Source organism: Haliotis rufescens, unplaced genomic scaffold, assembly GCF_023055435.1.
Source record: "Haliotis rufescens isolate VD_foot unplaced genomic scaffold, xgHalRufe1.0.p SCAF_302, whole genome shotgun sequence".
Lineage (NCBI taxonomy): Eukaryota > Metazoa > Mollusca > Gastropoda > Lepetellida > Haliotidae > Haliotis > Haliotis rufescens.
In genome coordinates, this window is record NW_025964005.1 from 14724 (window position 1) to 29741 (window position 15018).

General features: G+C 43.7%; 1 protein-coding gene across 1 annotated transcript; it reads right to left on the reverse strand.

Moving 5' to 3' along the window:
• Positions 1-851: 851 nt before the first annotated feature.
• LOC124114574 (serine protease inhibitor 2.1-like) lies at positions 852-14782 on the reverse strand. The gene is made up of 4 exons (XM_046475197.2): positions 14563-14782; positions 8049-8890; positions 3728-4059; positions 852-2489 (listed from the first exon to the last, which is right to left on the reverse strand). Exons 1-3 carry the CDS (start codon positions 14621-14623, stop codon positions 3736-3738), a joined length of 1227 nt encoding a protein of 408 aa, XP_046331153.2. The 5' UTR covers positions 14624-14782; the 3' UTR covers positions 852-2489; positions 3728-3735.
• Positions 14783-15018: the final 236 nt, after the last annotated feature.

Here is a 15018-nt window from a genome sequence, read left to right on the forward strand (position 1 = left end):
CCTCACCCTAATACTCCAACATCACCTTCATACACCCATCTCACCCTCATACACCAACCTCACCCTCATACGCCCGTCTCACCCTCACACACCTCACCCTCACCCCATACACCAACCTCACCTTCATACACCCACCTCACCCTCATCCACCCACCTCATCCTCACCCACCTCACCCTCATACGCCCGTCTCACCCTCATACACCCACCTCACCCTCACACCCCCACCTCACCCCATACACCAACCTCACCTTCATACACCCATCTCACCCTCATACACCCACCTCATCCTAATACACCCACCTCACACTCACTCACCCACCTCATCCTCACCCACCTCACCCTCATACACCAACCTCACCTTCATACACCCATCTCACCCTCATACACCCACCTCACCCTAATACACCCACCTCACACTCACTCACCCACTTCATCCTCACCCACCTCACCCTCATACACCAACCTCACCTTCATACACCTATCTCACCCTCATACACCCACCTCACCCTCATACACCCATCTCACACTCACTCACCCACCTCATCCTCACGCACCTCGTCCTCATACACCCACCTCACCTTCATACACCCACCTCACCCTCATACACAACCTCACCTTCATACACCCATCTCACACTCACTCACCTACGTCACCCTCACCCACCCACCCACCTCATCCTCTCCCACCTCACCCTCATACACTAACCTCACCTCCATACACCCATCTCACATTCACACACCTACCTCACCCTCATACACCCACCTCATCCTCACCCACCTCACCCTCACCCACGGTTCTCATCCCAACCCCCACCCCGCCACAACGCCCAACACACTCAATAAACACAATGTTACAACTATAGGATTGTTTATTCGATCGATATTATATACAAACATACAAAACAAAATAATAAATACGATAAAATGTATCTTGACAGTGTCAGCATATTATGGTTGATTGAGTGTTATGCAATGAAGTCAGGTTCTATTGGAAGAGCAAGATATTGCTATGAGGACATAAAATCAATGTTAAATGAGAAACGTGCACCTTCACGTTACATTCGTCACCACTCGTCTCTTTCCGTAACCTGCAATTCGGCTTGTCCCGGAATAACACGAGTTGGTCACGAATGCTTCACGTTACTTCGGCTTCTTCCGGAATGGCACGAGTGATCCAGGAATTGCACGAGTGATTACGAATGATACCGGGACAACCCTCATGGCGTGCCGATCACAGAAAGTGACGAATGCACTAAAATAACCGCTTTCGACCAGTTCAACCAGAGGCGCTACTCCGAACGTGGTGAGAAGCTGAGGTCAAAGTTCGGAAATGTCCAGTCACATTTACAGTTGTTCTGCACAGATGTACTCGGTAACCAGGCGGGGTGTAATCACTTCAATCACCGAAATGTCCAATATTCTCAGATGTACGATGGCAAGCTATAATTTAAGTTTGACATTTGCCTTGAATGAAGCTGAATTTGCTCGCCCCAGTCGCATTTCCTGTTGATATATTCTACAACTTTCACATGAAAAGTTATTATGGGTATATATGCTATTTGGGACAAGCAATTCACGACTTAGGCCCTGCTCAACAAAGCGATGTTAGCGTTAGGACTGTCACACCGGCCATCTTTTGCCCATCCAAGTTCGTTTAACGGACAGATCCAAGTTTTAATGTAATTTTTTAAACTGGGGTGAAAGTCAATCTTGATCTGAATATGTTTTTATGATATTATAATTACAGACGGAGTCGTCTATGTCAATTAAGCTCGGTTTCGTATTAATCAAGTGACAATAACTTCCTTTTTCCCTTACAGAGAAAGCCGTGGAGCGGAAAGCACCTTTAACTATGGTAGTTTTGGTAACTAAGACACCCAATGCGGTCTGTTTACTAAGGGGAAACGTCCGAAGTACCTCTAGCTTTAGGCAGACACCCGAGCAGAGGACCCTTCGCAAAGCGAACCCCGTTAATAAAGAAACCGCGAATTTCGGACACAAAGCCGCCTTTTCGAAGTTACCATCACAGGGGCGGACCCCCTGGACAACCCCTATTGAGTCAATCTGTAAACATACAGTTAAAACCCCTAGATCAACGAGGATGCACCTTCAAAACGGCTGGGTTTAGCTTCTGGAGCACTTCACATTCACAATAAAAAAATGCTTGTCGATTTGTTGAAATATTCATCTGCATGTTAGAACAGCCAGGGATCTGAACCTATCGAAAATCGGAACTGATGTTATCTCCTGGTTCAGATACGGACGAAGCATTATAGAAACATTCATTCGTTTAACGTCCGCTGTTCGTTTGTGAGGACGGATGCCAGTTTTAACTCCAGTACACGCAATGGCGCCGAGGATGCAGTCGAGAAGCACTGACAGTCAACGCTGCTATGACACTACTCTCGTCCATTCACACGTGATTTCCGTTGGGGAAACATTTCAGCTGCCTCGAGGGTGAACTTCATCAGGATTTCATGGGAATATTTCTGAAAACAAAAAAAGCGTTATGTTCTCATCAAATACGGAGGAAAATATTTTTTTTCTAAAAAATAGAGACGGAAGGATGTTGATATAAAAGATGGGCGTAATTTTGACATATTGCCTTGTACCAGAAAGCAGGTCGTCTGAGATAGTATACAATGGTATCACATATTGAGACTTTCAAAATAGAATCTAGAATAATATTAAAAATAATGCAAACATATTTACAAAACCGAAATTAAATAAGATAACTCTCCCATAACTCAATGAGTGGCTGAGTGAGTGACTGAGTGAGTGAGTATGGTTTTACGCCGCTTTTAGCAATATTCCAGCAATATGACGGCGGGGGACACCAGAAATGGGCTTCACACATTGTTCCCATGTTGAGTGGCTGAGTGAGAATCATTATTGACACTGTATGTTCTAACACCGATTCTTCGCTTATCTCGAAATACGGATAACACGACATATATTTGAGGATCACAGCGAAAAGAGTTCACACTTTCTTTAGTTAATGGCAGCAGTTTTTTTGTGAGCAGTTGTTTTAGCAGTTTTGCATCCATATCACGACTCCATAGATTTAGAACTGTTTTCACATATTATACTAACCAGACACAACACTCACCTAAGTCAGCAAACTCACCCACTTTCACCATCCCTCACTCACTCACTCACTCACTTAAACTGTCACTCACACCGTCATCACTCATCCAATCAAACCGTCATCCATTCACTATCTCAAACTGTCACCAACGCAATCGCACCGTCACACACCCACTCACTCATACACACCAGCCGTAACCTTCCCACTCACTCACACAGCCACACACCCACTCACTCATACACACATCGTCACCAGTCATCACTCACTCACTCACTCACTCACACCTTCATCCACTCATTCAGTCGCTGTCTCCACCCGTGAAGATCCGGGGTACAATAGGTCTTCAGCAACCCAAGCTTGCCATAAAAGGTGTCTTTGCTTGTCGTAAGAGGCGACTAACGGGATCAGGTGGTCAGGCTCGCTGCCTTGATTGATGCATGTCATTGTTTCCCAATTGCGTGGATCATGCTCATGATGTCAATCACTGGATTGTCTGGTCCAGACCCGATTATTTACAGACCGCCGTCATACAGCTGGACTATTGCTGAGTGCGGCGTAAACAAACAAACAAACAAACAAACAAGCACACAAACACACAAACACCCAGTCGCTGTATCCAGATGTCATGTATCCACCTACCAGTTGCGTCACGGCCGAATGCACCTCCCCATGAACACGTTGAATCCAGTTTTGGTGTCGCGCAGCACGTACATGAAGGGGCGGTTGGCGTTGAAGACTGGGATAGAGGAGAGATAGTAGAAGCCCATCTTGCTGTACGTCCCCGCAACTGTCCCCCGCTCCGTGACGTCGATGGCGGAGTCGTGGAAGGCCTGGTTGACGTGCACGTCGCCGCCCTTGATCAACGCCGACAAATCGGCCTTCTTCTCGTCAAACAACAGGTTGATGCCGAATTTTTGTAGGGCCGACTTAATGCTGAATGACTGCGACACGGAGAACTTGGGTAGGTACACCTTAAAAAATAAATAAATAAAATAATAATAATAAAAAAATGAAAAATTAATAGAAAATATATATATAAATAATAATATTTAGAGACGGAGCATTTAATTGATTTTTAAGACCTGTAAACCCAGGGACACAGCTTTTTACTTGAACAAATACCATGATAGAAGTACTGCTACTATCACTACCATCACTACTCCTATTCCTACTATTAGTTTGTTTGTTTGTTGTTTAACGCCGCACTCAGCAATATTCCAGCTACATGACGGCGGTCTGTAAATAATCGAGTCTGGACCAGACAATCCAGTGATTTACATCATGAGCATCGTTCCACGCAATTGGGATACGATGACCTGAATCAACCAAGTCAGCGAGCCTGACCACCCGATCCCGTTAGTGACCTCTTACGACAGGCAGAGTCGCCTTTTAGCATGAGCTGCTGAAGACCTATTCTACCACGGATCTTAGTAGTAGTGGTAGTAGTAGTAGTGGTAGTAGTAGAGACAGCAATGTCGTCTGTGTGTGGTATCTATTAACCCACTGGTTTAGGAGGTGTGTCTTGGTTCTCTCTCGGAGTTGACAAGTTCAAGGACGTTCCCCACCTGTTGTCCGTTATCCAAGGACAACAACAACCTGAGCAACGTGCGCACTTAGCGACATAACTAGACACAGACCTCGCCTACACCGTCACCACATGCTAACTTGGATATCACGTGACTGGACCATTCTCTTGTTTGTAAACGAACGCGCTTATTCTGGAATCAGAAAGAACTGGGCTAACGCAAGCCTTTTGGTGCGCTAACATATTGTCTTTCACTCTTAAGTATATAATACAGTTTCCTCTACCCCATGTGTAGTGTAATAAAGTAGAGTGTTGCCCTGAACTGGTATAGTTAAAGCGCGAGGACAAGCTGGCCACATGAAGTCACACGTACCACGTTATATAAAATTGTGTATAGATCTATCTGGGCCTTCCTGCTCCGACGTTCATACAGTTTGGCCCTCACTCTATAAAGGTTCATATTCCAATGAACCAACAAAGTGAGAGTCAATTCTTAAATAAATTGTTGACTTCCTTTTCGTTAGTCCTACAACAAGGCAACATAATGACAGATGGTCATAAATGGAGTTAATGTCGCTCTTGCCGTTTAAATTGTTATTCTCCTGAAAACGTTTCGTTATTAACTGTAAGTTTCTCATTCAGCTCGTCAATCGAGACTCGTTTTGCCAAACGCCATTTTTGTTACTTGACCAGCGTGTATTCTTTCGCTTCCAACAGCGGTCTCGTAGATTTCAAGAATAGTTTTTGTTGAAGATGATTTTGTATATAATCGTATCCAAATGTATGATGATGAACGTTATTGACCTCAAATGTTTTGCGTTACTTTTGTTTACATTTTTTAAGATTGAAGTCGCTATCACAACGGGGGTAAAAATATCTCCTTTCCCCCGTCACTCGATCAGAGAACATGGAAAATCCTCAAATAGATAACAAGTTTGACAGTTTCAGTTGGAGATTGACACACTGAATAAAAACAACATCAGACGTTCAGCGCAGGTTAGTTGAATAATTTCGCCTTTCACCCAGGAGTTGCAGAATGATGTGACAACACAATACGAACGTTCGTGCATTCGTCACCACTCGCCCCTTTCCGTAACCTGCAAGAAGACTCGTCCCCCTATCGATGAATGTTATGTGCGAAAATACGACAAACCAATCAGAATGCGCGTATGATTTCAAGTTCTTAGTCAAAGAATCCCTCAGAAATAATATTTGATTTTACATATGTCTTGCATCTTAAAATATATCCAAGACACAGTTAAATGTGTTCAAACATACTGTATAATTCCGCATGTCCAGATCTGCTTTAAATTGTATCTAAAATATATATAATATATGGGGAAATATGTGTGAACCATTACACAACGAGTTGACAATTGTTTTAGGTATGCCCGTTTGCGCAAAGACGGAACCCGGTTGCATAAATGGCCACGAGAGGGGCACGAGTCGCTATTCGGCTTGTCCCGGAATAACACGAGTTAGGCACGAATGACGTTCGTGGTGCAGGCCGCCATTGTTACAAGGAATACATACCGAAACATACCTTAAACAATACAATACTAACATATGTGGCACACTAAAAATAAAACATAGTTTCGATGAGTGGGATAATTTGAAAGCGTATGTATGTTTTGTTGTTTAACCCAGCACTCCATTGATTCCAACTCGTGTGTGAGTTTGGCTTAACGCCGCTTTTAACAGTATTCCTGTTATATCCCACAGCTTAATGTGACAGGAAAGCCCGAAGTGATGCAGGTCTCAGACGTTTACCACTTCGGTGAAACACACGAACACGGGAATGGTTCTGACAAACCTAGAAACGGTTATCTCCCAAAACCCCTACATCCCAATTCCCCTACAACCCAGTTCCCCTACAATTAGTTAAAACAACACGCGGCATTTACCTGTCTGGCATTATGAACTCACCTAAAGGAGAGATTAAGGTCTGGAGTAGAGGTAGTAGAAATGAAAGGGGTAGAGCTTTAGGGGGTTAGGGGACTTAAAGGAAAGTTAAAAAAAAAAAAATTAATGTAAGTGTAATGAAAGATGCCTGTATGATGAGAAGACAATTTTTAGAAATTACAAACAACAATAAGAAGAAACAATTATTACACTGAGAAACTGAGATGAGACGATTTACAGTTGAGATGGAAAATGAACATTTTGTTATAATGTATTATGAATTTTGAAAAATGAACATTTTATTATAACGTATTATGAATTTTGAAAAATGAACCTTTTATTATAATGTATTATGAATTTTGAATAATATCGTAATCGTAATTAAATATTTATCTCAATCTATTCGAGTTTCTTGGGTTGTTCCATTGTATGAAATAGGTAACAGACTAGGGATTAGCAGTGTCATGGACCGTGAACTTTGTTGTCTTAAGCTGTAGGGGAAATGGGATGTAGGGGTTTTGGGAGGTTACCCTAGAAACATAATCGGGGAGTCCAGCATGCATGCTTGTCGCAAGAGGCGACAGAGAAGATGGAGCGGCAGGCTCGAGGACTTAGTTCATTGTGCGTCATCGTACCGCCGGGGCGTGGATTGCCGCTTACATTATTGTTATTATTTACAAGCAGCCCTCGTGTAGCTGGAATATTGGGGCGTTAAACAACAAACAAACCTTAATCTAATACTTGAACTTAGATCGCGACAGTCGTAGCCCTAAGTTTGTGGATGTGGGCCCTAGACGTAAAGGAACGCAGGCATTGGTTAATGGCAGACCTATCGAGTTTAATTTAAATCAATAAAAATAACCTTTGTTAATCTGAAACTCGAATTTTACAGATGCTCATTAATCCATCATAGAAAGCTTAACATAATTACATAAATTATATATCTCTTATTTCACTCAGGGAGCGGTTGGGTAGCCTAGTGGTTAAAGCGTTCGCTCTTCACGCCGAAGTCCTGGGTTTGATTCCCAACATGGGTACAATGTGTGAAGTCCATTTCTGGTGTCCCCCGCCGTGATATTGCTGGAATATTGCTAAAGGCGGCGTAAAACCATACTCACTCACGACACAAATTACTAGGTTTAGAACTTTAGAGGTACTGCTAACAGCTGGAGCATCCACGTCACTCCTCTACCGGTGAGATTGAAACTTTGAATCAAGGAGAAACCATACGAAGCCATTGATCCACACCCAGTGACTGGAATTTTTAAGTAGCACGTGATCTATTTCTACCGAGAAATGACACGACACCATTGTTATGTCGTCCAGTTCAATCGTAGTGTAGAAAAAGTCTAAGTAATTCCTACTAGATCATGAGCATGTGTTCATGAATCACTATCAAAAGTTATGATCCGTAAAAGTTGAGCGTATCCTGCCCCACCGGTAGCACCCGTCACAAACACATGCAAAGTCAAGAGCGTTTTCAAATAATGTTCCGTTTCTTTAATTCGTCAGTATAACGTAACATAACCTTACCTCTGTCTTGGCGGCCTTCTTCATGTTAGTGATAGCCTTCTCCAGGCGAAGCGTCCTTTCCGGGGTGAGAACCTTCTCCAGCCTGCCTAGTCCGTCCTTCTCGCGGGGCAGGATGATATACATGGCGAACCGGTTCCCCTCGTACGGCAACTCAAGCATGTCGAAGCCGAGTTTTGAGTTCTTGTTCCATCTGTAATTGCCCCTCTTGTGCATGGTAGGCACCATGATATGTGTGGTAGCGTTCAGATAGAACTTCTGTTGGCGGGTTTCCGAGGTAGTAAACTGGTCCCTCCATCTGGCGCTCATGTACAGCGTGTTGAACAGGTACAGAGCCTGGTCGGACGTGATGTCGTCTGCTGACAGCTTTCCCTTCACCATCCCACCCGTAGCAGACGACAACATGTTGTTGATGCTCGTGGAGACCTCCGACTTCATCTCGGGATCAAACTCCAGCAATGTTCCGTTAAACGTCTGTTGGTAGTCTTGAACCGTTCTGTCGACCAGCTGGAAGTTCTGATTGACAATCATGATGTTTGTCGTGGATATGTTGACGCTTGGGTCTTGTACGAAACTGCGGTACACCTCTCCGTACACCGAGGACATCTCTCGCTTGTCCACGAGCTCCAGGAACAGGCTCTTCCTGAGTTCCACGAGGGTCTTGTCGCTGGCGCCCCTGACACACACGGCCAGGAGGGTGCAGATGCTGATCGGGGAGAAAACGACGTTGTTGTTGTTGGTAGCGACTTCTTCGTAGACACCAAGACTCACTCTGTTGCACGCTCTAGCAAGGAAGGGCAGAAGTTTTTGACCTGTCAGACGTCTGGTTGGCTTACATTGCACATCTGTAAGGAGAATACAGCTTATTTGATAAACGGGTCCAGTGCTTTATTTAATGTGATTTAAAAATAAAATGTTTCACCGAAAAATAGGGAAACAATTGTCCTAAAAAATAACTTTGGCGCTGAGCATGCTGGGTGTCCTGAAAACATAAGTTTGCTTCTTCTCCTTGCACAAAAATATTTGCACAGAACTATTTGCACAGAAGGGGCACGGGTGGCCTAGTCGTCTAAGACGCCGCGATTCGCTGTGCTGAGTTGCGTCCCTTGGACACACCAGAAACCTATGATTCTGGGTTCGCCCCGATTATGTTTCTAGGTTTGTCAGCACCGTGCTCGTGGGTTTCACCGAAATGGTAAACGTCTGAGACCTGCACCCCTTCGGGCTTTCCTCGCACATCAAGCTGGCCCGCTGTGATATAACTGTAATACTGTTAAAAGCGCCGTTAAACACAAGTCACTCACTATTTGCACAGAAACTACATGCTCAGAATCTATTTTCACAAATATATTTGCATAGAAACAATTTGTACAGAATCTATTTGCACAGAAACTACTTGCAAAGAAACGACTGTCACAGAAACTATTTGCACAGAAACTACTTGCACAGAAACTATTTGTACAGAAACTATTTGCACAGAAGCTTTTTGCACAGAAACTATTTGAACAGAAACTATTTTCACAGAAGTTTTTTTTTATACAGTAACTATTTTACAGAAACTATTTGCACAGAATCTTTTTGCACAGAAACTATTTGTTCAGAAACTATTTGTACAGAAACTATTTGCACTGAAAGTACTTGCACAGAAGCTATTGACGTGTTTTGAAGCAGTGACCAAATAAATATCTTCTTTCAAAAACACAAATCTCTGACAAAAAGCTCAGCTCCTCTTTAAAAGTAGGGTAGATATCATCCTCTTTTCATCAGGGTTGTAATCAACACTGGAGGCCATCGTTGTCACTTTGTAACCAGTGACGCAAACAGACAGGACACAAGCAGATAATGAAGCACACCAGGTTTAGTCTTTCCCAGCTCAGACTTGTGTTCCGATGTGAACAATATCCAGTCTGTAGGAGCCGTGGACAGTATTGTCTGTGGGAGGTGTGGACAATAGCTCTCTAATGTGTTGTGAAACTTAGATTGTAGATAGAAATACATAGAGGACACCAGCCTGCATCTCCAGAGGACCTACTTGCGAATCTATAACTCTTTCTGTTGACTTCCAGTCTTTTCGCGTATATTGAGGTACTGTAAATCCGCGTAAGGATTTACGAAAAGGGTGCGCTGCGGTTGCGTGGCGGATTTGAGCCAAGTGCGCACACCCATTTCCACTAATACCTCTTTAAACGCAAACTAATACTGAATTCAATTGTTATATATAAATCAGTAAACAATAATAACTTCACTAGTCTGTCATTCAGGCCCTGAAACAAATATATTCACTACACCCCATGCAAGTCTATAATGTTTGGCAAGTCTAGATTACACAGTATCAGTATTACTGTCTCCGGGATCCTATGTAATAATTTAAAAAAACTATATACTACTCAAAAGAAGTTAAGGATCACCCGATTCTTTCATAACGGTAGAGTTAATCTGTCATGACATGAGAGATTAACTATAGTAATATGAAAGAATCAGGTGATCCTTAACTTCTTTTGAGTAGTATATAATTCAACAACTCTCTGTAAAATATGTTAATTTCAGAGACTAGATGTTAGTCTGAGACCGCTTCAATAATCTCAAACGCTACACGTGCACCTCACCAATGCTGTTAAGCATCAACTTTCGCTTTGTGAGGCAGTCTCCAGTTTATAAGGGTGTATTATAACTTCCTAACAAGGAAACTTAAGACAAGAGAATTAGTGTTTATTCATCAGAGCTCGAGTTGGAAGGCCTATGTACTTATTTTTCATGAGATCGTAGCAACTTATGATGAAATAAGAATTATTATTAAATAATGTTAAAATTTAGATAAAAATATATTTGACAAAATTCATCTTTTCAAAACAAGTGATATGAACTAATTTTTTTATGTGGCCTAATTTACTTGTCATGCGACATGCCAGTGTCACTGTACAATCTGAGATGGACAGGATTGTCACAACAGCTGGGAGGGGAGGAAGTGCACACGACATACCTTGGACTCGAGTCATGGCCTAGAACACGGCCAATACGTGCAAACAGTCAACGCATTTAAATACATTACGAGATTAAAGTGTCACAAGTCTGGGGATTACCTGTTTTACAATTGTTTTGTGATTATGTACAACATTGTATTTAGAAGTTAGCGAGTTTTGGGAGTTGGGTTATGTTGTTTGTGACGTCTGGGCCAGACAAACCAGTGAGAGATGGGGTAAGTATCGGGGTACAGTCGGGTCTTATGCCGCCTCTCATGTCAGCTTTTAAGTCGGGTCTTAGGTCACCCCTTATGTCAGCTTTTAAGTCGGGTCTTCAGTGGCCTCTAATGTCAGCTTTTAAGCCGGGTCTTATGCCGCCTCTCATGTCACAATGACGACTGTGTATGACCGGAAGTGGAACCCAATGTATAGACCCTCTTCCAACAGGTCACCCCCCCCCCCCCACCCCCACCCCCACCCCCCCCCCCACCCCCACCCCCACCCCCCCCCCCACCCCCCACCCCACCCCACCCCCCAGCCACACACAGCAACACGTTGCCTTCTTAAACATTTCCACATGTTCTGATAATTTTAATATCCCGTTACTGATAATAAGAGGATCCTATAAACTTTTGGAGACAGATACCAGCCCGCATCGCGGCTATGAAAACTGTCGGGCGCTGATACTCAGTTTCAAGTTGTTAATTTCAGAACAAACACTTCCGGGAATCGTGTTCGTTTCTGAAGAGAAACAACGAGATAAGTACTCTAAATGTATCGCTGAAGCATGTCCTTATGGTCGGAATATTATCAGACTAAAACCCCGCACACTGCACGCGCAGGGCGAACACAGGTCACCACGGGGATTCCGTACGTGCTGTTTGCAGATGTATTTGTTGCGGAAGTTACAGAATCTGACATGACATTCACTTCTTCACTTCACTCAATGAGTGAGTGAGTGAGTTTGGTTTTAGAATGTATTTTGGTTATATGACGATGTCTCAGTGATATGTTAGAGCAGTGAGTGAATTAGTGAGCTGGGTTTAATGTCTCTTTAAACACTATTCCAGTTATATCACGGCGTGTGGGAGGAAGGCCGAAGTGATGCGGGTCTCAGACGTTTACCACTTCGGTGAAACCCACGAGCACCGGTATGGTGCTGACAAACCTAGAAACATAATCGGGGCGAACCCACAATCATATGTTCCGGAGTGCCCAAGGGACGACTTGAGAATTGCGGCTCCTTAGACGACTGTTTGTTTGTTTGTTTGCATGTTGTTTAACGCAGCACTCAGCAATATTCCAGACAGCGGTCTGTAAATAATCGAGTCTGGACCAGACAATCCAGTGATTGATAACGAGAGCATCGAGCAATTGGGATACGATGACATGCATCAACCAAGTCAGCGAGCCTCTTACCGCAAGAACGGGTTGCTGAAGACCAAAACCAACCCGAATCTTCACGGGTCCCTTTGACGACTGGGCCACCCGTGACCAAAATCTTGGAGGAGGCGATGTAAGTATTAGAAGTTTACAAGTTGGTGAAGCCCTCAGGCATGACTATTGTAAGATCACGGAACATTACCAGGGTCTGGGATTCGAACCCACGATCAGAGGATCCGGGCACGACTCTACATGGCGAATTATCTCGCCTTTGCTGACTGGTGCAACGTCAAAATGACGTAAGTGAGCCATTTTCCAGTGTGAATTACGCACAGACAACCCCCGACTCAGATGTCTCTGCCCCTAGGCGACACAGTCGTACGTTCCCACGTTCCCAAACATTGACGACCATGGCTGTGCGTGGGTTCAGAAGCAACAACGCCCTGGCATTACTCCAATGGGAAACACCTGCTCTAATGCGAGTCGTCAACCCTGCACGTCAACAACACCACCTACAGTGTACCCCACCTCGTTAATCCTCACGGTTTCTAGTGACACGTTTCCAGATTAACGAGTGGTTGTGTTCTAGTTCAGAAGACCTGCCCTGGATATCCTGTGGGCCTCTTGTCTATGCGAAGACGCTTCCAGCAATACCATTAAAACAGGTTTCCGGACTGATAAGGTTTGACTGAACGTTGGACAGGTCGGATTCTATGTTTGTCCGAAAACAATAAACTTCTCAAAGATTACTCCAGCAATAATAAATGTTCCCTTATCCAGGGAAGTAACGAGAAACAACGAGAAATAACGAGAAATAACGAGAATAAACTCTTTACGAATCGGACTCTCCTCGCTTACCCGTAGTTTGATTTGATCCTTTCAGAAATATGTTAATGTCCCATTCAAGACCACGATATTTATCTATCTTGATTACATTAGATATAGCCTATATACATGTAGTTTATCCTTAATTTGATTCAACACGGGCATAAATATCCCAACCGTGTCCACAAAGTATCGTACATGTACAATTCCGTTTGCGTTTCCTCAAACCACGGATGTATAATTCATCATACATCCGTGCTTAAGCCTTTAATCCACGTTCGCAGGATTGTATTTGAATATTTCAGCCAACACATGGCGTGAGAGGTGGAGCTCCCAATAAATACAACTTAAAATACAGATACTACCCCAAAATAGACAAACGTCTCAGAAATGAAATATTTTTAGATAACATAAAAAGGAGCCCAGAGACTTTCTTGGATGTGTTTGTTTCAGGGTCTGTATGGCAGACGACCCAAATACCACTCCTGCCCTACGTCCATCCTCCATTATTGTTTATCTGAAAGGTGTCTGTTTATCGGACCTCTAAACCAACAACTTTTTGTATGTCCACCTCGTGTGAACTGTATTCCGTAAACGGAAAATACTGTTTGCTGAAAGAACCAGTTTAAGCGGGTCTATTTGCGCGACATGCAGACACTGGGCTGACTCACACGACAGTTTTAAACATTCCCACCGCCGTGGTTCTCGACAGTCGTGTCACACGCTGAACACAAAAACTCAATTTAAAATTTCTTGCCGAATGTTAATATGCTTAATATATGCTCAGATTGCATCCCATACAGACTGACAATGCACAGCGTATTGTCGCAACGTGGCATGGTCCGTGTAACACCGGAATGAGGTCATCCGCCCAGATTCCAAAAGGTGAAGACAGATAAAAGACTTTTGACTTTTTGAGTGAGGCGTACATTGGTTCTCGACCATGTGCTACTTCTACATGACGCCACGTGCAGGTCGCACACCATGGTGACCTCATGCTCGCCTACCTCCTCATAGTGAAGGTGCATACTCCCACCAGCTGCGGGCGATCTAAATTGCCTAAACTTTTCATTATAACAAAAATTATCAAAGAATAGTATGACTGAAATATGTCCTTGTTCCTGCTTTAATTGGACCCCTGAACAATCTAGGACAGCGAAAACAAATATCATTACGAAACAAAACCTTTTAAGGACATTTCAACATTAATTGTGTAATATAAAAATGAATCCACGTTACAACCATAAAATATATCTGTTCCTAGCTGGTGCCAGGATGACTGCGGGCCTGCGGGACTGCGGGACCCTGCGGGCAGGATGCACAACGAACAGATTACTAAAGATACTCACCACACAGAAGGAGGATTCCGCAGAGCTGCACAAGGGCGAGGGTTTGGCGTTTGTTCATCATGATGACGTAAGAGGCCGCTGTTGTGGAAGTGTCATTGACAACTAAAACTTTTCAGCGAGGTTTCCCACTTTATAGTGATCCAGCCTCGAGTTGAGTCACGCGTCACATCCCCTCCGTGACCTCGGCTGCTGCTGGCGATCAGTATGCTCTGTGGGACAAAAGGACTGCCCTCGCGCCCTGCTGGCGAATAGAACCGCCGTGATGAACGAAGGCTAGGCTCCGCCGCAGCGCCACTAGTCTCTGTGATGCGTGTGCAGTTCCAAATTCAATTTCAGTTCAAATATGCAGGCAAAATAGTTCTATATTAAAAACAGTCTAAAAATAGTAATAGTGAGGTAAACTACTGTATATCAGAGAACTGTTAAAACAATGTAGGGAAATGTACACCCAGCACA